General features: G+C 46.2%; 1 protein-coding gene across 5 annotated transcripts in view; it reads left to right on the plus strand.

Moving 5' to 3' along the window:
- The window catches only part of RALGAPA2 (Ral GTPase activating protein catalytic subunit alpha 2), a 1907250-nt gene that overhangs the window by 1192073 nt on the left and 692558 nt on the right, over positions 1 to 22619 (plus strand). For all 5 annotated transcript variants that reach the window (XM_078649331.1, XM_078649327.1, XM_078649328.1 and 2 more), the window contains one exon: positions 3100 to 3237. In XM_078649331.1, the coding sequence (XP_078505457.1) occupies positions 3100 to 3237 (138 nt within the window). The remainder of the gene's footprint in view (positions 1 to 3099; positions 3238 to 22619) is intronic.

Raw genomic sequence — 22619 nt, forward strand, 5'->3', positions numbered from 1 at the left:
TTTCAGGCGCGCTAAATCAATGAAGCAGGAGCTAGTGACAAGTGTGCCAATGCAAGATAAGGACACTACCTGGCTTAAAAGCAAGAATGGCTTTTACAAGTGCACTAAGTGCAAAGCATGCAAACACGGCATCAATACGAGTAAAGTCCCTCTACCTCTCAGGAAATCCCCACTAGAAATCAGAAATTTCACATGCAAAACTGATTTCGCGGTGTACGTACTGCTATGCACCTGCAATAAAATCTATGTAGGGAGCACTATACATCCCATACACATGAGGATACTGCAACACCTGCGGGCAATCGGGAATGACGATCCTGCATACCCTGTGGCACGCCACAAAAACACACACCACGGTGGTAGAGCGGAAGACCTGACATACCTAGTAATAGACAGTGTTAAGAAGAACATATGGGGGGGTCAATCGATAACTAGCCCTTGGGAGACTGGAATCCAGATATATAATCCTACTGGACTGTAAGACACCCAACGGTCTAAATGCTGATGAAGCAATGAGTGTACACCTCTAACCTGCCTTTGACTAACTGAACATTACTGTAATAGCCAACTCCTCTTTCCCAGACCCCCTCCCACTAACAACTGACCCACTTTTTCTTCTCACACCTTTTTTTCCTATTTCACTTGCTGTTTTTTTTTTTCGATAAGGGCACACTACACTATCTCTACCACTACAAGACATTTTTACAGTGAACAACTCCCTTTCATGAATTCTCAATGCCTTCCACATTCCCGATAACCATGCGTCCCAACAATGGTGACAGATGTGATTTCGCCCACTGGGGCATAATACATGCTTTAGAAATTTATATCTGTCCACACTTGTTGTATGGCGTTTTGGTTTCCAAGCGAAATTGAACAATTCATGCCCTTATATAGGTATAAATCCCATTGCCCTTATATAGGCATAGAAATCATACCCTTATTTAGACATAACCCATCCAGTCCAAATACAGGTATGGCTACTTCCACTAGTTCCAAAAAGCCACAACGATTTCTTGGAAAACTCGGCTTCAGCAGTCAGGGACATCCCCTTACTTGAATATTGATTTGTCCTAGAAATCATGGCGTTTTTTTTAAAGAACTACCGTTCCCTTGGGATTCTTTGGTGACGTGATTATGTCCGACTTTACGTCAAACCAGGCACCTTCAAGGTATAAATATGCCTACACTTGCCCTAGCAAAGACATGGTGGTTCGGAGCAGCTCGACTATCTACTTGCCCGACGCAGCTCGCTACAGCAAGTGCCGAAGGGAGCCGACCCTCCAGCTGATGCACTGACAGAGAGGCTGCCTTTCTCTTGCTGAGAATCCAGCTCCAGTGTTTCCAAGCTCCCTTCGTGCAGGGACGGCTCGAGGCTCATGGCGGCCCTGGGCAGAGAGCGTAGGTAGGGGGCCCCGGAAGAGGGGGTCCAGGTGGGGCGGAGCGTGGAGGCCAGTGAAGAGGGGGGAGGGAGGGGGGGGGTCCCGGAAGTTTGGAAGTGGAACAGAGCCAGAGGCCGCCAAATCCCTGCCAGGGGCCACCACGCAAATATATATCCATCCTTGGAGGATTATTATATTGTGGATATATATTGGCGTGGTGGCCCCTGGGGTTTGGTGGCCCTGTGCAGGTGCACAGCTTGCACATGCCTAAGGTCGCCCCTGCTTTGCGGGGTGTTGGGAAATCGAGTCCCGAGACAGAGATACCAGACCTGCTTCATTCTAAAACCAAGGTACGGAGCTGATTAGACCCTAAGAGAAATCCTGGTTTTATTCTTGGCAAAAGAAAACTAAACCTATGCTACACCTCACTTACTTCTTCCCTCGTACTAGACTAAGGTTAGGTACATCGGGGTAGGCATATTTTAGAAGCACCAGTTGAGTACTTTTTAGCCTTTGTTATTTATGTATGTATTTATCTATGGTCTAGGAACCATACAATGCTTTTACAGTATTATTTTATAATACTCTTCTTACTGTACGCATTATACTTTGCAACCAGTATTACGATTGTAGCCGTTCATTTTACCTGTCTGAGAAAGAAGACTGTTCAATAAACCTTTTATTGAAAACGCCCGTCTCTCTATTTCTCTGCACCTCTGAAGAAATGAAGCATGCAGGATTGACTTAGTAAAATATCTATCTATTGTTTCCAAGACTCTAAAGATTAGTTTTATTCTTGCGGAAACAAAGTTGTCATGTTTATGCGGTTGTCAGAAACTAGTCCCTTCTTGTTTAATCGAGAAAGTTTCTAGTGAACTCTGAGCTAGCTGGCACTCACAATTAAGTCTAATATATTCGAAGGAGACCTAGTAGACCTAAGTCCTACGTCAAATCTATAGGATATATTATTCCAATGCGCAGAGCCTATCTGGTGGGAGACACCCTTGTTCCTTTGATTCCAGGAACATCTTGAGGAGATGGGGCGCCAACAATGCACTGTTTATTTTGAAAAATTCACCCGGCAGACCATTAGGCCCGGAGTCTTACCTGCCTTCTGTCGGCCTATGGCCTCGGTAACCTCCGCCAATGTCAGTTCACCTTCTGGACTGTCTTGTTCCTCGGGTGTAAGGGAGGGCAGGTCAATACCTTGGAGATATTGGCGTATCTGAGAGTCTCCTGCCTTTGTGCGGACCTCATAAAGAGTCTTGTAATATCGCTCAAACGCTCCCGCAATATTTTCTGGAGTGGTATGGACAACCTCTTGTTCTTTTATAGACATTACCCATCGTGACTCAAGTTTCTTCCGCCCCAGCCACGCTTATTTGCTTCATTCTTGGTAGCCTTTCGGGATAGCTAGGCCTAACTTGAACATCCCTGGACACCATGGAGGTGGGTGTGAGAGTGTTGTATGTTCTCTGAATTCATGATAGTGGTGGGACATGCTTTGGATGACTCACCACGGATATTTTACGGCTATATTTTCTGAAGGTTATAAATACTGGAGAAACACTCTTAAAGGGAAGTATTTTTTCTTACAATGGTTATATTTAATCTCTGTCATAGTACTGTGGAAAATAGCATTAGTCAACAGGAATGCTCATTAGCAAGATTAGAGACTGTGTAATATTCTCTATAATAATAAAGTTTTGCTTTTCAGTTTATAGTTTCTTTATTACTTTGCCTGTTGGATTGGTGCATGGCGTTACCAATGAAAAGCTTACTAGAGCCCATTTCGACTGCTGTTATTGAAGATCAACATTCTCCAAAGGCTCCTTTACTGGACTACATATACAGGGTGAGATTACATAGTCAACCAGTTTTGTAACTATACGTATACTGATCACATAGAAAACATCTATGTGATAAGCTGTGATATGAAATTGCAGTAATTAATTCACCGTTGCTTGCATGCAAATATGAAGAAACTGTCATACAATACATTTTTCATTAATGACATAAACAATGCTTTTGGTTTTGGAGGAAGTAAGTAATTATATTTTTTTGAGAATATTGGCTCTTGCAGATTTAGGTGTAGGGCTGCCTCTTTAACACCACCAACACTCTGAATCTGCTCACCTGCAATGTCTATTTTTCTAGCAGAGTTTTTAAGCATAGGATTAGTACAGTGCCATCCACGCTAAGCTAGAAAGTGACAATGCCTTTTGTCATTTTTACAGCAAAGTTTTCAAGCATAGGATTAGCTAGTGACATCCATGATGAGCTGAAAAATGAGAAAGGCTTATACCTCTCCAGGTTCAGTATTAGTTTTGCATTGGTAAAATACCATCCAAGCCTACCTGAAATTAATAAAAGCAACCTCTGACACATGTTTCTTTCTTATTATAGCTCTTCAGAGAGGTATAGCTTTGTCCAGACACAAGGAATGACCAACTAGAAGTCAAGACAATACACTTTCAGGCTTAAAGTGCTGCATAAATTATGCAAAAAAAGGTTGCAGGTAACTCTTAAAAGCCCCAAAGTTTTAGGTGGGGAGCTGATACAGAAATTATTCTACCTATGTCTAGTCTCCTGCGCTAGGTCATTATCAGCATCTTGAGATAATGATAGAACACAACATTGTTGTTTATATATTTATAAACTTTTGCTTGCACAGCTGATGGTATCTTGCTTGTGGGTTCATCTGCCAGTTGTTTCATATATATATATAGTAACGTTGTCATGTGAACAAGGCTCCGTTGAGCCGAAACGTCTTTGACTTTTTTCTGCTATTAAAAACTACAGCACCTAACTGGTCCGTGTCCGTGTACTGCTTGCCGGCTGGTGAGAATCCTGAGTGCATCGGGAAGCGGAGTGAATAATATATATATATATATATATATATAAATATATATATATATATATATATATATATATATATATATATATATGGAGCGTAAGTTGTAGTTAGCTCAAGTACCTATAATTGTTGAATTACTATGGTTTTGTATGAGTGAAGTCTGAGGCTAACTATAATGTCCCTGTAACCTTTGTCTCTTTCAGTGAATTTCTATGTTTTTAGGTCGAGGGACCGTAGGGCTTGGCCGTAGGCCAAGTCCGAAGAATTATTGTTGTTTAGTGTGGCAGCTTAAACCTGCCTCTGTCCTTGTCTCTCCTCCATTGGCTGGCTTCCTAAACGGAGGCCAGCCATTGGAGGAGAGAGCCGTCCCTCCAAAGAAGCTCCGTCTTTTTCGGATTTGGGGGCGTAAGTTTTGCTGTTCTTTAGACAGTGACGTTGTCTGTCACTCAAAACAGCAAAACACGCCCCCGAATCCGAAAATGGCCGTGCGTTTCTCCGAGGCATTTTCTCCTTGCCTCGGAGAAACGTGGTGGTGTTTTCGGAGCTGCTCGCCTCCCTTCCCTTCTGCTTTTAGGAGCTGCTCGGCTCCGCTCGCCTTCCCTCTGCCCTTCTCGGTCACGCTCTCGCCTCCCCCCCCCCTCCCTCTGCTGCAGCTCTCCTCCGTCGTGCTCTGCCGCTCCCCGGCCCCCACCCCTCTCTCCCTCCTCCTTAAAATTATGTTGTGACCTCCCTATTCACCCTGTGTCTAGGTGCGCGCAGAGGTGATGGGTGCACGCGTTCCTCTGGAGTGAGCAGCCCTGGGCAGAGCATGGCTGAAAGCACCTTTTCCTGCCACAATAACCCTATCTCAAAGATGTTGAACAATCACACGCGAGTTCTGCCTTGTATGTGACTAGTCCTTCATATGCATGTCCCTACATTTCAGTACTAGGACACACGAGGGCACACTTTGAACTATGTGACTAATATAAAGTGGGGAAGGACCACCCCCTGCAGCATACAGGGGCAGGGTGAGGGGAGAGGAGCAGAACCTGTCCTCACTCTGAAAGCCCCCAGTAATAGCCTGGGTGTTTATCTCCCTGCCTGCCCTGGATAACCGCCTCTGGGACTTCAAAGCGCTGCTTCAAGGGACCCTCTCTTCAGTTAATCACACGCTGCCAGTGTCTGGGCTCCTGGGGTCTGCTGCAGACCCCACTTTAATGAGATCGAGTAGCTTCTAAATGATGTGTGTGTGTGTGGGGGGGGGGGCTACCTGGGGAATAAATATGTAGTTCTTAAAACAGCGTTTTCAGGACAGGAGCGCTATGTTCGGATAATCACAAGTTGACTATCTGTAGGTCTGGGGTCTGCTGCAGAGGCAGAGCCGTCTAACAAGAGACTGCAGCCAGCTAGTGACATGTAGTCTTGGCATGCGGTCTCCTATGTGCGGACTGAACATGATGAGGTGGTTGTAGTGTTCAACCCCCCTCTTAATCACGTGCTGCATGTGTCTGAGGTTCCGGTACTTGCTGAAGTGTTTAGCGTCTGGAGCTGGGGTACTGGGCTCCGTGGCCTCTTGGGGTCTGAGGCCATCAGCTGAGCTAAGCATAAAGAACACGAGGGCATCCAATGATCTTCCACCCCATCTCTGCAGTTTTCAGAGTCCCCGTTTCCCTGGCTCATTCCACACACGGTAATAGCGGGTCTGGTAATAGAGGCGCATTACCGTAATGGCGATATTAGCGGCCACCTTTAACTGGACCCATGGCCACTTTCAAGATGACGCTTAGACTTCCGTCTGCAGAGACAGCTGCACCTTGGTGTTTGGTCGGGAGACGGGGCCTTATGGTGCTCGGACACTGGCTTCGCTACCTGCAGCCCCTATGCATTGCCATGGGGTGGGCGCCTCCTTGCATAGGGTTTTTTTGCGTCCCCTTTGTATTGCCTTGGGGTGGGCACCTCCTTGCATAGGGGTTTCCACGTCCCCTGTGTATTACCATGGGGTGGGCACCTTCTTGCCTAGGGTTTTTCCACGTCCCTTGTGTATTGCCATGGGGTGGGCACCTCCTTGCATAGGGTTTTTTATGCCCCCTGTGTATTGCCTTGGGTGGGCACCTCCTTGCATAGGGGTTTTCCACGTCTCCTGTGTATTGCCTTGGGGTGGGCACCTCCTTGCATAGGGGTTTCCACGTCCCCTGTGTATTACCATGGGGTGGGCACCTTCTTGCCTAGGGTTTTTCCACGTCCCTTGTGTATTGCCATGGGGTGGGCACCTCCTTGCATAGGGTTTTTTATGCCCCCTGTGTATTGCCTTGGGTGGGCACCTCCTTGCATAGGGGTTTTCCACGTCTCCTGTGTAGTGCCTTGGGGTGGGCACCTCCTTGCATAGGGTTTTTCCACGTCTCCTGTGTATTGCCCTGGGGTGGGCGCCATGGGTGGGCACCTTCTTGCATAGGGTTGTTCCACGTCCCCTGTGTATTGCCTTGGGGTGGGCACCTGCCTGCATAGGGTTGTTCCACGTCCCCTGTGTATTGCCTTGGGGTGGGCACCTCCTTGCATAGGGCTTTTCCACGTCCCCTGTGTAGTGCCTTGGGGTGTGCACCTGCTTGCATAGGGGTTTTCCACGTCCCCTGTGTAGTGCCTTGGGGTGGGCACCTCCTTGCATAGGGTTTTTCCACGTCCCCTGTGTATTGCCTTGGGGTGTGCACCTCCTTGCATAGGGGTTTTCCACGTCCCCTGTGTATTGCCTTGGGGTGTGCACCTCCTTGCATAGGGGTTTTCCACGTCCCCTGTGTATTGCCTTGGGGTGGGTTCTTCCTTGCATAGGGTTTTTCCACATCTCCTGTGTATTGCCTTAGGGTGTGCACCTGCTTGCATAGGGGTTTTCCACGTCCCCTGTGTAGTGCCTTGGGGTGGGCACCTCCTTGCATAGGGTTTTTCCACGTCCCCTGTGTATTGCCTTGGGGTGTGCACCTCCTTGCATAGGGGTTTTCCACGTCCCCTGTGTATTGCCTTGGGGTGGGTTCTTCCTTGCATAGGGTTTTTCCACGTCTCCTGTGTATTGCCTTAGGGTGGGCACCTCCTTGCATAGGGTTTTTCCACGTCCCCTGTGTATTGCCTTGAGGTGGGCACCTCCTTGCATAGGGGTTTTCCACGTCGTTTTTGAGCCCCAGCACGGTCCCAGGCGGAGATCGCGACCGTGCCACGTTTTCACAGCTCTCAGCCCATGCGAGGAGCACTCTCGCAAAATATGTTTTCCAAAGACATGGGCGGTAGTTTGAGGCAGGCTGAACGAGAACATGCCGCCTCGTCGCTTTCTCGAATTTTATTACATTGCTCAATGTATCTTTCTACGAAACGCATTCTTTCAGCCAAATCTGAGATTAAACAAGCACTGGCAAGGCCAATAGATCTGGTTGTAAGCCTCAGGTGCCCATGCATGCAAGCAGATGCATTCACAAGTGCTTTTTACATGCTTTGCATGCACAAATGCAATGAATGGCATTACAAGTAGTCTCACTGGCTTTGCCAGATTTATTGCAAAACTATCAAAAAGGATTGCCATCCGTATATAAAGCATATGGATGATGAATAATCGGATATTACTAGCAGCGGGTGATTGACTAACGCTTTTCGGTGCTATAATGGAACCAACAGGAGGGGACAGAGAGAGCTAAAGTAGTCCCTCGTGTAGTTCACTGCAAACGCTTCAGGAGGCTGCAGGACACGCCCACTGAGCATTCATTGAGTACTCCACTGGGCTGAGGAAGGATGTGATTGGGCTGTACCTGCTGTCACAACTCAGATGGGAGACGCACTGCTTTTGAAGCACCGCTTTTGAAGCATCTACTTGGACATGTACCATGTGTTGTGAATTGGTACGACCCTATTGTGCTCGTGCCTGGGTGGATGGCTCTGCCCACCCTGCGAAGGTCAGTAGGCGTTGGCGTGAAAGAATTCCTCAATGCATTATTCGTTTCTATGTTATTGGGACAGCGGCAAGAAATTCCTAATGCCCTCTCACAATAGCTTTCTTTTCCCTGTGAGACCTAAACGGTATTTCCGTTTTTCCGTTGAGCATTGGAATCAGTGTGTGAGTCACTACGATTCCGTTAGGACGATTACCTTTGTTCGATTCTGTTTGGCTGACCACTGTATTCGAGCTCAGCGGAGGCTGGACCCCCAGCGCCATTAGCACGTACAAAGGAGAAGACGTCAATCAACCCCGGAAGCCACGCCTACCTGTCAAGCTAGCCTGCCACCCATGGAGAGAAGTGACCCCACATCCGGTTCAGAGGAAAACAATACTAACGTGATTAAAATCATTCTGAAGCACCAGTAGACAACTTCCCGAAAGATGTTGTAATTACCTTCAAATGCATTGAACCATATCAATGAATTAGATCATACGGTCTCGCAGGGTGATATCATTTAAACTGGCATTTTGCTTCTTATTAACTAGCCTTCCGTCTAGCTTTCCTATTGACGCCTTTTACTGACGAAATCCTGCAATTTATATACTATGAACATGTTAAACTCAGCAGGTACACTATTAAATCAAGAATAACAAGCCTGCAATGAAAGAGAACTCCTCTTGTGGTAGTTAGATATTTATTCAATAGGATTTCTAATGTGTTTTCCTCCACTTTCTGCAAAATGCTACCCGGGTCGGTGGTACTTACATTGATAGCCCTCGGAATGGTGAAAGTCTGATTCGCCCCTTTAACGATCTAAACATGTGTCTGGCCAGCGTTTCATATCAAAAGGTAACACTATGTTACCAATGTATGTGCAGGTGTATGACACTGCATCGACACCCAATTAACACAATGAATTATTACATCGTTTTGCACTGCATAAAGTGGGTTACCACAAGATTAATTTTTTCACTAGCTAGTGGGTATGAGTGGCTCCTAGACACTTCCTGACCAATAGGCAAACTGTCCCAAAGGCAACCCTTCCCACTTTTGCAGCACATCAGGTTTTCCTTACTGCAAACGAGCCCACTGTGCACCATTCTCAGTAACATCCAACATGGTTAAAACTTTCTGCACCTGTGGGTTGCACACCTAGTGTGTGGTTAAGGTAAAGAGCAGCCCCCCTACTCATTCACCTCACACTGGTTCTGTGGCCAACTCCCTCCTCCACTGATACTAAAGCCATGAGGCAATATTTTGTTTTGGGATCAAAAGATGACTCTTATCCAACTTCCCTTTATACTAAACTATAAAAGAACAAGTCTCAACCCGGTCTCTTTTAAGGTAGTAACGTTACTGGGTACTCAAACTGCCCAGCTTGGGTGAAGCCGGGTCACATTTCATAACCCCCCCCCTCCCATCGACCCTGCCAGTCCCAAGCCATTGTCACTTCTCTGAGTGCAGTATTTAACACCTCATCAGTGAGACAGAGAGAGGCTAGCTGCAGGCAGGCTAATGTGAAGTAGTCTTACAGGGACTTCAGGCAGGAAAAGAATAACTTTTAAACAGTTACCATTCCTGTATATTTTATCGAAAATCCACCTTCACCATTGTACTGGATTTTTAGTAATTATAAGGACAGTGATTGGGCTTTTTCTGTAGCTTATTCCAAACCAAAGATACAGAATGAGCACATCACTGTACTTAAGCTTTTTTTCATAGAACCGGACGTAGCCCTAACAGTGAAAATGCAAAATGAAATTGTTGCATGTTCCACGGCTCTATCTGTGTGTGTGTGTGTGTGGGTGGCTCTGTGTCCGCGAATACTCTCTACTACTCTAATGCTCACCTATTGCCATTGTAAATAACAATACCATTTATGTTTTAAAAAAAAAAAATGTCATGAGCAATGCCAATAGCTCTACCTTTAATAATGCCGAGACCATTGCATTGTAAATGCTTGTTACATTTTGTTTCCTAACTGTAACCTTTGAGTCAGTATGTGAGTGAGTGCATTAGTGTCTCAGTGGGTGTGTGATGGTCTCAATGGGTGTGTGTGCCTGAGTGTGCCTGGGAGTGGCTGCATGAATACCTCACTGGGTGTGTGAGTGGGAGAGTGAGGGTCTGAATGGGCCTGTGAGTGGGTCTGTGAATGTGTGCGTCAATGTCAGAGTGAGTCTGTGAGTAGGTGCATGATTCTGTGAGTGGGTGCGTGGTTCTGTGAGTGGGTGCGTGGTTCTGTGAATGGGTGCATGGGTCTGTGAGTGGGTGCGTGGGTCTGTAAGTGGGTGCATGCGTGTCTGAGTGGGACTGTGAATGGGTGCGTGACTGTCTGAGAGGGTGTGTGAGAGCATGCATGACTGTCTGAGTGGGCCTGTGATTGAATGTGTGAGTGGATCTGTGAGAGGGCTGCGTGACGGAGTGTGTGTGAGTGGGAGCATGAGTAGCTGGGTGGGGCTGTGAGTAGCTATGTGACTGCCTTTGTGGACCTGTGAGTTGGTGAGCAAGTCTCTGAGTGGACCTGTGAATGAGTGCATGAGTGTCAGGGTGGATCTCTAATTGCATGAATCTCTGTGGGTCTTTGTATGGGTGCATGGGTCTCTGAGTGGCTGTGTGAGTGGGTGCATGAGTCTGAGTAGGTCTGCGAGTGGGTGTGTGAGTCTCTGGGTTTGTGAGAACCTTATATAACAACTACTCGTAGGGGAGGGTCCGAGGGAAATTATTTAACGACAAACCAGGTAAATACCCCCAGTGTAACCGCATAAACAACAAGAAACCTGTAAGTCGAATAATTCAGAGAAAGTTAAACTGACACTGGATATGTTGCACAGAAAACGTGATTAAACTGGCTATCAACAAATGCTGTTAAAGTCCTATCAGACCACCCAAGTGGCGGAGCCTCATCATGTAGGACACCCGGACCTTGGTTTGTGTGCAAATGCCCAGATGTATTTTGGCATTGCATCACTTGGCCATGGTCTGGTCACCGCAGTTGTTCATATGGGTGGTGAGACTGATATGTGCAGTGCAAAGGATGAAGTGAAGTGTATAAAATGGCTGAACAAGCAAACAAAAAACTTTAATGGCGTTTGCCTGAACGTCAGATTAAAAAATAGTGAAGTGACAGTGTGACAAAATCACTGTCTAGCTTGCTTGGTAGAGATCAAAAGTTAGGGCCAACATGTTTCTGCCATATTGTGAAAGTTCACTGGCATTCTTCAGGGCCAAGCTTGGATGCTACTGCAATTACACTATTGAATGTGCTCTAATGAAGGCGTGTGAAAAGAATAATTTTCAACAAAATCAAATCAGAGTGGTCATACAAGACCGTCCTACCGCATCTTCTTATTGAGTCCACTAGATGCAGTTGGTCTTCCCTGAAAAAAAATATAAAAGGAGAAACCATATAGAAAATATACACAGATAATGTATGTAAAAACATGAATATTACTGTGAATCTAGTGTGCACTTAATGAATAAGTGCTAGTACTGTGCAAAAACCAGTGCCAGCTCAATAAACACTGAGACAGGTCCATCACAACTTAGCAATGGCCACATAAGAGGTGCGCCACCTAGCGTCACCAACAGATAATCTGTGTGTCATTTATCATTAGTTTGAACGCTTACCCATCAATTTTTGGGAAGTGAGCCTCACCTCACCCGGCAACTGCTCGGAATGGTAAGGCCCCGCTCTAAACATGTAAATAAAGACAGTTCCATATTAGATATCTGTCCCTAGAATGTTACTTCTGCATACTGTTTAAAACCCAGTCATTTTCTGTTCTGTCTAAAGGAGGTCCGCCCCAAAGCAGAACTGGTGGAAACATAAGGCGACTGACGCAAACAACCCTTTAGGACATATAATCAGTTGTGATGTATATTGGTATTAATATTGAGCAATGGTGCTGTTCAGACACTGACCACCATTTTGTACATGTGGTCAGTTCATGCTGTTTAATAGTAGCATTGATCAATAATTCTGTTGTTAACTGTAATGGCCAAATGGGTGAACTTAATGGTTAGCAAACATAGAAAAAGGGGGTTCCCCTTATTCCCATCTGCCCTTAGATTCCCAAGCTGACTGTATGCAACCAGCCAACCAACCAACACCCCAGTGGTCTAACCACCTAGCCAGGACTCAGCAAAGGCACCCTGCTCCTGTCTTACCTGTCCGTCGGTACCTCACGGCGGGAACTCGAGCCGAAGGGGAGGCACCGACGGGCAGGTTGAGCGCGCCTTTATACTCCAGTTGAGTGTCCAATTGAGTGTCTAATTAGGCTCAGCTGTGCTAACGAATAATCCGTCGCGCATGTGTGGCTCACCGACACTATACGCGACGCATGCGCAGTCAATGAAGCCTCCGCGCATGTGTAGCCCACTGCCACTATACGCGACGCATGCGTAGTCATTAATGTGGATGCACCTTGGAGTGACACTCCGTAAGTGCAGTCGCGCATGCGCGGTCACGCAGACGCGTCATACAGCACCGTGCATGCGCATAAGGCGTGTTTGGCTAACGCATAGCTGTGCACATGCGCAAAGGCCAAACACACAACATTATCGATCGTGCTTGGTATTAGACAACCCGTGCCATTATCCACATATTGACACAGTCCTGCAACGCGGAAATGGAGCCTGTTGTTCAGTGTCCCGCCTGCCCATGCTCTAATCAACGTATTTTATGAAATTCGGCAAACAGTGCCGGCCCATATGCGAATTGTTTGTGAGAACCTGCCTGAGTTTCTGAGTGGGTGTGTGAGGAGGTTGACAAGTATCTGAGTGTGTCTTAATGTGTGTGTCCCTGTCAGAGTGGGTCTATGAGTGAGTATGTGGATCTCTGAGTGAGTCTGTGAGTGGTTGTATGAGTGTCTGAGTAGTTTGAGCATGCATGAGTCTGAGTGGGTCTGTGAGTGGGTGCGTGAGTGTCTGAGAGGGTGTGTGAGTGGGTTCATGAGTCTCTGAGTGGATCTGCAAGTGGTTCTAAAATTCTCTGAACGGGTCTGTGATTAGGTGCATGAGTCTGTGAGTGGGTGGATGAATTCCTGCGTGAGTCTGTGAGTGGGTTCCTAAGTATATCAGTGGGTCTGTAAGTGTGTGCATGAGGCATTGAGTTGGTGTGTGAGTGGGTGCAACATTGTCTGAGTGGGTCTCTGTATATTTTTTTTCGACACTATTTACAAACTCCACACTATCAGTCACAACAAATTTGTGAATATCGCGCGTGAAATAGAACACGTGTTTAGCAACATATTGTACACAGGTGGAGTCCCTGACAGATCTTTATATTCCTCCCATTGGTTCAGGACGCATCCAACTTGACCCCTTATGTCTTGTTCTGACGTTTCATTTCTGTCCTGGGACTGTCCCAATGAACTAAAATGGCAGCCACAACTCTCTCCTCAGCTTGCGTCCAGCCAATCACAGCATTTCTTTTGGCACGCACATTCACAATTTGTCGCGATTATCTGTGATCGCATATAAACAAATTTGGATTTCTTTAAATTTCTCAACAACTTCCAAACAGATATACACCAAAAAGCACAATCTGCGGACTAAAAGCCAGCTTTCTGTCAAATTTGGTGTAATTCCATCCAGCGGTTCGGGCTGCAGCCGTGTCTAAAGAGTTTATGGGAACTAACATAGGAAAAGCACTTTTATGACCCCCCCCCCCTTTTTTTTTTTGGCCCCTGCGTGACGGATCACCCCGAAACTTTCCATGCACAACAAGACTCACTATGACACTCTCTTGGGAAAATGTCGTGAAGATTCGACAAATGATGCCAGAGATATAGGCAAGTCAAAAATTGCTTTTTAGAAACATGGTCCTAACTATAACTTCCTACTGGCGAATGACTATATCTATCGGATCACATTCCACTTCTGGACCCACTGTCAAAAATGTATTTCGCTGTGGCAAGTTCTTCCCTTTAGAAGTTTGAGGCTTTGAAGAAGGAGATGCTCTCAATCTGTGCCAAGGTAATCTTTATGATGTGTCTTCTAAAGCTGTCATGGCGCCCAATGCTTAGTCCTCCTGAGGTGGCTCCTGCCTGCGTATCTGGGCCCTAAAAAAGCGCCTGTGCCCTTCAAGCTGAGTCACGTCGCTCTTCAAACGCTATCTTCTTCATGTCTTATGGAACCTACGTAGACTTTGTTGAACCTGGTCTTCTATCTGTCAGCAACACAGTAGTTGGAGATTGCAGACACAGTTGCATGGCTCAAAGAATGAATAAATAGTTGAATGGGTGGAGGAACTAATATAAGAATGGATGACAAAGAATAAAGACTTTTAGCTACATGGAGCAAATGGTCTCAATACACTGACCAAAAGTGGGTGCTTTGGTTTTCATTTGAGCTTCTGAATAATATAACCCTCTCCAAATGCTACCAATACCAGTGCTTGTGAAACAAGTATTTAATGAAGTACACTGAACACCTCAAGTAATTAAACACAAAGCATTTAGCTTTGGTTTAAAATGGTAGAAAGAAAGAGATAACCATGTAGTGGCAACATTACCTAGTGATCCAGGAAACCTTGCATCATTCCCAGCTTCCACTTGACCACATTGTGTTATCCTAGGCTACTCCCTTTTCACAGTGCCTCCTTTTCCTTCACCATCACATGGGAGCAACTTAAGCTACATCAGTTCAGGATGTGTGCTGCACAGAAATAAGACTATACTATTACTCAATGTGTTGTAACAAATTAGGTCATGTATATAGAAGAAAAGACAGATGAGTTTCCTCTTGGTTTATTAACAATATCGTCATCAAGGCAGTGGTGGTATGGGCATGAATATTTCTGAGTTCATGATTAGAATCTCTTCTAACAGTTGTCATTCAATGCAATGGTATAATTTAATATAATAAACTGAAATGCATTGCAGCTGGGACGTAATACAGAAATTCACTGTTTTGAGTCTTTCACTTATATGTACCTTACTCTCTACGCTACGTAACAGCAGACACCTGACCCCACTTCCACCTGAAGGTTCGCACTACTCGTTGTGACTGTGGAGGAGACATGAACCAACCATATGCAAAATCAAATGGCTTTGAAGCAAGCATGTTGTGACTGGCATGCTTTAAAACCATTTGTTTTGCATTGTTTGTAAAGCTCCAAAGTGCTGCAGGCACGAAACGCAGCATGCCCAGCTCCCACCAGCATTATAACCAGTCCTCACCATCCCAGCTCACGAGGAAAACACCAGGTGCCCAGTATGGGCAGTTCAGTCCTGCCTCTCTGTGCAAACCACAAGCAGGAGTTAGTGCAAGATGTAATACAGAAGTTATTCAGCATGTGGGGCTCAACAGAGTTCAATCTATTTGTGATGAATTCCTAAAATACTGTTATCTACACTGTTCTCAAATGTATTCTCTCCTGGGTTCACAAATAGAATGCTCTCAGTTTGCCGTGGATGTACGGTCTCCACTAAGGTTTTACCAAAGACCTTCTCCTTTGACACGTCAATCAGACTTCACAGAGCTTGGATCATTTTAATAGCACCTTACTGGCCAGACAGCCTTGGTCTACTACATGCACCTCAATTGGTCCATTCCTTGGTGCTTTCTGTTTTGCAAGGACCAGCTCTTGCACACCTATTGTCACATTCTTCATGCACCTCACACTTTACACTGACATGCAGGGCACTTGAACGTCTTATGATTATGACTTTCCTGCTCTTTTCCTCTAGGCAGCCATCTACAAGGCTGTATATTCCTGCAGATAGACTACATTTCCTTCCTGGTGTCATGATAAATAGTTGGACTCCCTGCAAAGTTGCTGTGTCGATGGCAAAAAAGGGGCTGAACATTGGTACACTTAAGGGATACTAAAGGTTATATTATTTTTCTTTTTCTCACCTGGTAGGGGTATTTTTAAAGTATCAGCAGTCTATCACGTTTTGATGTGTGTTTCCCCAGACTAAAGTTTCTTGTCCATCAGTCTATGCATTTGTGTCACCTGAAGTTTATTCACTGGAAAACTACTTTCCTTCTCTCCATTGTATTTGCTAGTCATAGTTAGAATGTTTCAACCCCCAAGGCCTCTCCTCACTTAACCATATTGTCCAAAGGCAAAGTTGATCTTAAGTTCAAGTTCACTTGCCTTCGCAAGTTTACGACAGAGTTCCATTTCTTTCAAGCAATTTCTCTGCCATTGCTCTTTCTACCCCCTCACTCATTCAAAGAGGAGGGGCACCTTCATAAGCCACATCCCTGTAGATAATCCACATTTTGTGCATTGTGACCCCAGATATTTTTCAACTATTGCTGGACCCTATATTTTTTATTGGCTGCCTTAGTGCTCCTTTTTTTTAACATGGTTGATATTGTCACACTCCTAATTGGTATATTTAACTTGCTTACAAGTTCCTAGTATATGGTACAAAATGTACCCAGATCCTGGAAGTTAAATGCCATTAGTGGGCTGCAGCACCTGTTCAACTTCCACTACAGTGTCAGAGCAAACATGGGTTCAGCCCTACCATTGTGGCATGATTGGAACTCTGTAAACATTGCAATTCAACCTGTCAAAATAACATTTTTGACTGGTCAAAACCTGTCTAATGAATATTAGTGAGTCACCCTATGTAGGCCTTATAGCCCACAGAGCGGTATGTAAAGGAATACTACTGGACCTGAGAAAGAACAGAGGAGGATTGGACCTGCTGCCTGTAATCTGAGAGGAGTCCTGAAGGACAAACCCTGCTACTTCTTGTACCTAGGACCAAGAAGTGGGCTTCAAGAGGCAGAAGGCTGATCTCCTTTTACAGCTACAGGAGCACAACAAGCTTACAAGAGGCTTTTTCCTGCAAGTACCCACCTGACCGATGACAACTGGACCCTGCTGTTGGCCTCTGCCTGATACCCTGTGAGTCCCTTTGTGCAACCCTGCGGTCCTGGGGGATTTAGAAGTGCACTCCTGTTGTGGATTGGGACTTAAAGGACTCAGGAGCCAATTATGATGCAGTAGGATATGGCTCTGACCCTAGGTTGGAACCGTTCCTACGGCATCCTAATCAGCAGTTTGGATTCATTTCCGACCAACCCATTTGGATGGAGTCAGTCAGAAATTAATCCAAACTGGTTTTCCGAATGGCTTCCGATGGGCTCATAGAGCCTGTCTGCCATTTGAAAGCCTCCTGTAATCCCTAGGGGGGCTATTTCCACCTGAGGGATTACAATGTCAGATTCCAACAGCCTTTTTGTGCTGGCCTTTCCAACACAGAAAGGCTGTTGGAAGTTGTATTTGGGGGTCCCCAGCAAGGCGCCCATGGTTGCAAGGCCTCCAGGTAGCGACCAAGGAGGCACCTATGATGCCCCCTGTTGATCCCTGCATGCTGTGGCAGGCACCTCAAGGTGCCAGCCATGGGGTGCAGGGATGAACTGCACCTCTTCTCTTTACAATGAGAGGAAGCATTCCGGTCGGAATGCATGCTCCCATTGTGAAGAATAGGACTGCGACCCAACAGTGTTCGGTTGCATCTTAATTGATGGGTCGGGACCGCCGACAGGAGGTCGGTCGGTCCCAGTAGCCAATCAATGTCGGACGAACTCAGGTCCGTCGGACATCGAAATCGGGCCCGAAGTCAGGAGGTAAAATCTTTGACCAGAATGAACCTGATTGACGTGTCAAGACTAGCGCTCCACTGCGGCCAGCCTCAAATTGCACCTAGGTCCAATTTGCACCTAGGTCCTGGTTTACAGCAACCATTGACTATCATTGGCTTCTTGGTGCTGTTCGTACTTAAAACTTAAAACAATTAATATCTCTGGTTCCTCTAATTGGATTTTTGAGATCATTTTAGTAATTACATTTTAACTATTTAGTTGTTTTTTTTATTCGGTTTGGGATTTTCTTTGTTTTACATTTTGACTTTACTACTGTTTTGCTACTGCATACATACTTTACATATTGCCCTTAGTTAAGTCTGTCTGCCTGTGTCAAATCTACCGGGGGGCTGAGCTTCGGTTAATTTAGTGGCTTTGAGAGTTCATCTTGACAAGGGTTGTGATTATTTCTTCAGATAGATGTTCGCCCACCTCAAATAATAATCCAAATTCTTACAGTCCCAGTTGTGTGTTTAGTCACAACATCCAAAGCCCTTCAAAGTAGATGACAGCTTGTATTATATGGCCATTGAACCTAAGCCATTTTAGCAATTTAAATGTCGTCTGGTGATTGTTGTCCATCATAGTGAAATACTGCTTGAAATTGGCAGGCAAACCTATCCTTGAAGGTTTTTGGACTTGTTCTATTTCGAGAATTGCTATTGTCTCTGCTTGTTTTAGAGCATTTCCTTTCAAACAATCTGCCGTAGGCAAACATGTTGACCATTTTTACCACATACATAGATGTGGAGGATAGATAACTCATCCCCAGCACATCTTTATGTTTTTAACCTTACCCTGCCTCAGTTTTAATAAATAGTACACCCTTGAGGCAGGAGTTAATTTTTCTTCACTGCACTTTCTCAGAGATCACACCATGTCTGCACACCGAGAGACTGGTGGAGGTAAGAACCTATGATGAAGCTATCGGCTACTAGTACTTAAATGTCGAGAACATACCGCTGATGGAAAAAAGCTGTTGAGGGTCTCAATACAATTTTTAAAAGAGACTATGGCTCCGAGAATGGTGTGAATCCAACCCCCTTGATGTAATACGAATTGCCAAAGGAAGCTGAGTGAACCCGCTTTTCCTGCTTCTTACTCTCCCATGTTGATTTTCTTGAATACGTTTATTTTATACCAATTTTGTGTCCTCAATGCTCGTTAACTCTGTGGGGACTTGGGAAACCTAACGGATCTCACAAACTCTGTTATATTGCTTCTGTTTGAGTTGTGAATTGCAGATCTGGATTGCAATCGGTGCCACTGATTTTGCATTTCTATAAACATTTCTGGTGTAGTACACATAGGTTGGGTACTTCCTCATTTAGTATGGTGCCTAGGATCATCCACAAAGCCTGCATAAGAAGGATTGCTCTTCATGTTAGTTTGTGATGAGTAGCAGACTGCTACTTTTGAGCACACTCAGCAGATGTGTAGCACCACGTATGCCTATCTTTACAAATATTGAAAGGCCAATATTTTATATAGCACATGACACCAGCATTTCAGAGTTCTTTTAAGACAAAATACCAAAATCAATAATAAATTGTGAAATAAAACACAACCTTTTACTTTTAGATCCGGAAGGAAGGTTGTTTGGGAAACATTTGAAGATGCACCTCTTTAAAGATCTCTGGATCACAATGCATTAATAAGCAACAAACCTTCTCCTCTCCCATCACTCGTTGACTTCATGCATGTCTTTGATCCTATGGAGCACTCTGCTACCTTTTTGATTTGCTTCACATAGTAGAAGTACCATACACATATACTGTATTCATTTGCTGGTCCCCTACCCTTACTCTCCTATATAGGTGCCACTTAGACACGCTGACATCCGTTCTTTTCTTTCTGCATTAGTGATCCATGAAGAGAGTTACCCTATGTCACGTTGACAGGATTTTTTTTACTTTTTCTCGTCTCCCTTTTGGTGTGTAGGTACCATGTCTAGAAAGACTTCATGGTTCAGGCAGTGAGGCGCCTGTCATTGGGCCATGTCAGTGATGGGATCGCATTTGGTGTGTCTTTGGTGTCTTGAGTGTGACCAAGACTTGAAGTTGTGGTCCGATTGCTGAACCCTGGCTCAGAATTCTTTTGAGGGAGCAGTCCCTAAACCGTCCTGGCTGGCGACACGGCGTCACCCAACTCCTTGTACGTCACGGTCCCAGTCAAGAGGAAGGGCCAGGCACTGCTCCAGGAGTCCCAAGCCCTCTTCTTCCTATTCGAAATCATCGGGAAATTCAGGTAAGAGGCACCAAAAAACACAAGAAATCGAAGAGTGGTTTGACTTCTTCCATTCGATCGGCCAACAAGACAGAGGAGCCTCAGCATTCAAGGCCTCGTTCAGTGGCATCTGCACCTGGGTCGGCTCCGCACCTCCCTGGGAACCGTAATGCTCCCTACCCAACTTAGAGACTTTTATGAGGCCATGCGCCTCATTTTTAGGTGGCCTAACCTCACCGGCATACCTTCGGGCCCCATGGGGTTGGAGAGGGACCTATTTGGTTCCGCTCCAGTGGCTCCGGCATTGATAGCCTTCTATGGATCCAGGAATGGATCCGGATAGGCGCTGGTAGCGCCATTGCCACCTTTCCTGGTGCCTGGCGCTGATGCTCCAGATGCCGTCTGCTCCCACCAGCGATTTCAGCCCCATTCTGATCCCCAACTACCCAGAGCCTGGACCCTTTAGAAGACCATCCTGATGAGGAAATGGACTGGTATGAGGAATTGGGTGAGGCCAGTGGACTGAATACTTTTCCCAATATTGGCATGCTTTCTCCCCCAACAATGGCTACGGGGGAGGAAGCAACTTATGCTATGATGGTGGAAAGGGCAGCTGATGTCCTTGGCTTTCAGCTTCCTTCTATGGCGCTCAAGATCAACATCTTGACACAGGTGCAACAATCAGAAGTTTCTTCCTTGGAGTTGCTGCTTCCCTTTATTGAAACTCTCATGAACATCCTCCTGGAACCTGGTCCAAGTTCAGCACAGGGTCTCTGGGCAATTGCTTGCCACAACCGCGCTGCTCTGGGCGACCCAAATTTCCTCACTACCCACTCTACCCCAGAGAGCTTGGTAGTCCCTGCATCTATGTTCCCATGGCGCATTCGTTTCCGTTCCCTCGGATAGGGAATCCAAGAGGCTGAATAGTTGGGGCATGACAGTTTTTTCTTCCGCCAATCTTGCATTTCGGTCTATGAACACTGCAAGCTTATTAGGACGTTAGTCCACGTTAGTCCCACACTCTGTGGGAAATTGTTGGGCAAGTGCTTCCACATGTTTCAGAGGAGGCCTAGGCCATCCTTTCCCAAGCAGTGTTAGATGGGAGAGATGCAGCCAAGTTCGCCATTCAATGTGGTACTAGTTAGGCACAGTGATTTCATCAACAATGGCTGTCAGACGCTACACCTGGCTGAGAACATCTGGCTTTCAGGTTGACGTCCAAGTCTTGCTCATGGAATTGCCCTTTGATGGCATCCATCTCCTTGGAACAAGGCAGACACAGCGCTGGAGCGCTTTAAGGACTCACAGACAAAGTCTAAGTCCTTGGGCCTCTCAGTGGACGCACGTGCCCAGTTTGCCTTTCACTTCTTTCGTGGCTATCATAGGGGCTTCAGCCGCGCCAACCATATCCCAGGCACCGAGCGGCGCAGTTCAGCAACCGCTGCGGAGGTTGTTCGTTCCAATCACGTGGGTCGGGCGGCCAAAGGTTTGATCAGACCACCACCCCCGGCAGTTTCAGCCTCGTAATCCTCCTAGTCTCGGCTATCCAGACCATGGTGGTCCAGTTGGTGGCTGGATCAGCCATCTACCCCACTGGCAGACCTCACATAGGACAGGTGGGTTATCCATATAGTCCGAAATGGCTACCCCTCCCCTTCAAGACCAGCCTTCCCTCCATGACTCCATCCTACGGCCGGCTGACTGAGGATCATTTGATTTTTCTCCTGGAAGAAGTCATGACTCTTGGACAAGGGAGGCATAGAGAGGATTCCGACGCCAGAAGTAGGCGGTGGTTGTTATTCCCGCTATTTTCTGGTTCCAAAAAAAGGACAAGGGCCTTCGTCGTATCCTAGACTTATGAGCCCTCAACTACTTCCTCAAAAAGGAAAAATTCAAAATACTCACATTAGCTCAGATCTTGTCTGCCTTGGACCCTGGAGACTTGTTGGTAGTGTTGGACTTGCAGGACGCATATTTTCACATTCCCGTTCTGCCTGCCCATCGGCGCTACCTGCAGTTTATAGTAGGCCATGAGCATTTTCAGTTCACCGCGCCCCCTTTTGGTCTTAGCAGTGCCCCTCAGGTGTTTACAAAAGTGATGGTGGGGGTCGCAGCTCATCTGCGCAAATCAGGGATGCCAGTCTTCCCCTTTCTCAACTCCTGACTACTGAAAGCGGGCTCTCACCAGTCTGTCGTCTCCCACCTCCAGACTACGGCAAACATCCTACATTCGCTGGGATTCACTACCATAGTGCCAAAATCACATTGACTCCCTCTCAAACGCTCCCTTTCATTAGAGCCGATTTGGACACAGTGCAGTTTTGGGCTTATCCTCCTGAAGGGAGTCCAAGATATTCAGGCTATGATACTGATGGTTCAGCCTCTAGCCTGGATTTCAGTGAGAATTACTTTGAGGGTGCTGGTCCTCATGACCTCCTGCATCCTGCTAGTGGCACATACTAGGTGACATATGCAGACTCTGTAGTAGGACGTGAAGAGCCAGTGGGCGCAGCTTCAAAGGATTCTCTCTGATAGGCCCAGATCTCGCAGGGAACTGCACAAGACGAGCAGTAGTGGCTGATGGACCGCAATTGGGGCAGGGGCAGACCCTTTCCCTTCCCCAACCAGATCTCACAGTACTGATAGGTG

Source organism: Lissotriton helveticus, chromosome 6 (genome assembly GCF_964261635.1).
Source record: "Lissotriton helveticus chromosome 6, aLisHel1.1, whole genome shotgun sequence".
Taxonomy (NCBI): Eukaryota; Metazoa; Chordata; class Amphibia; order Caudata; family Salamandridae; genus Lissotriton; species Lissotriton helveticus.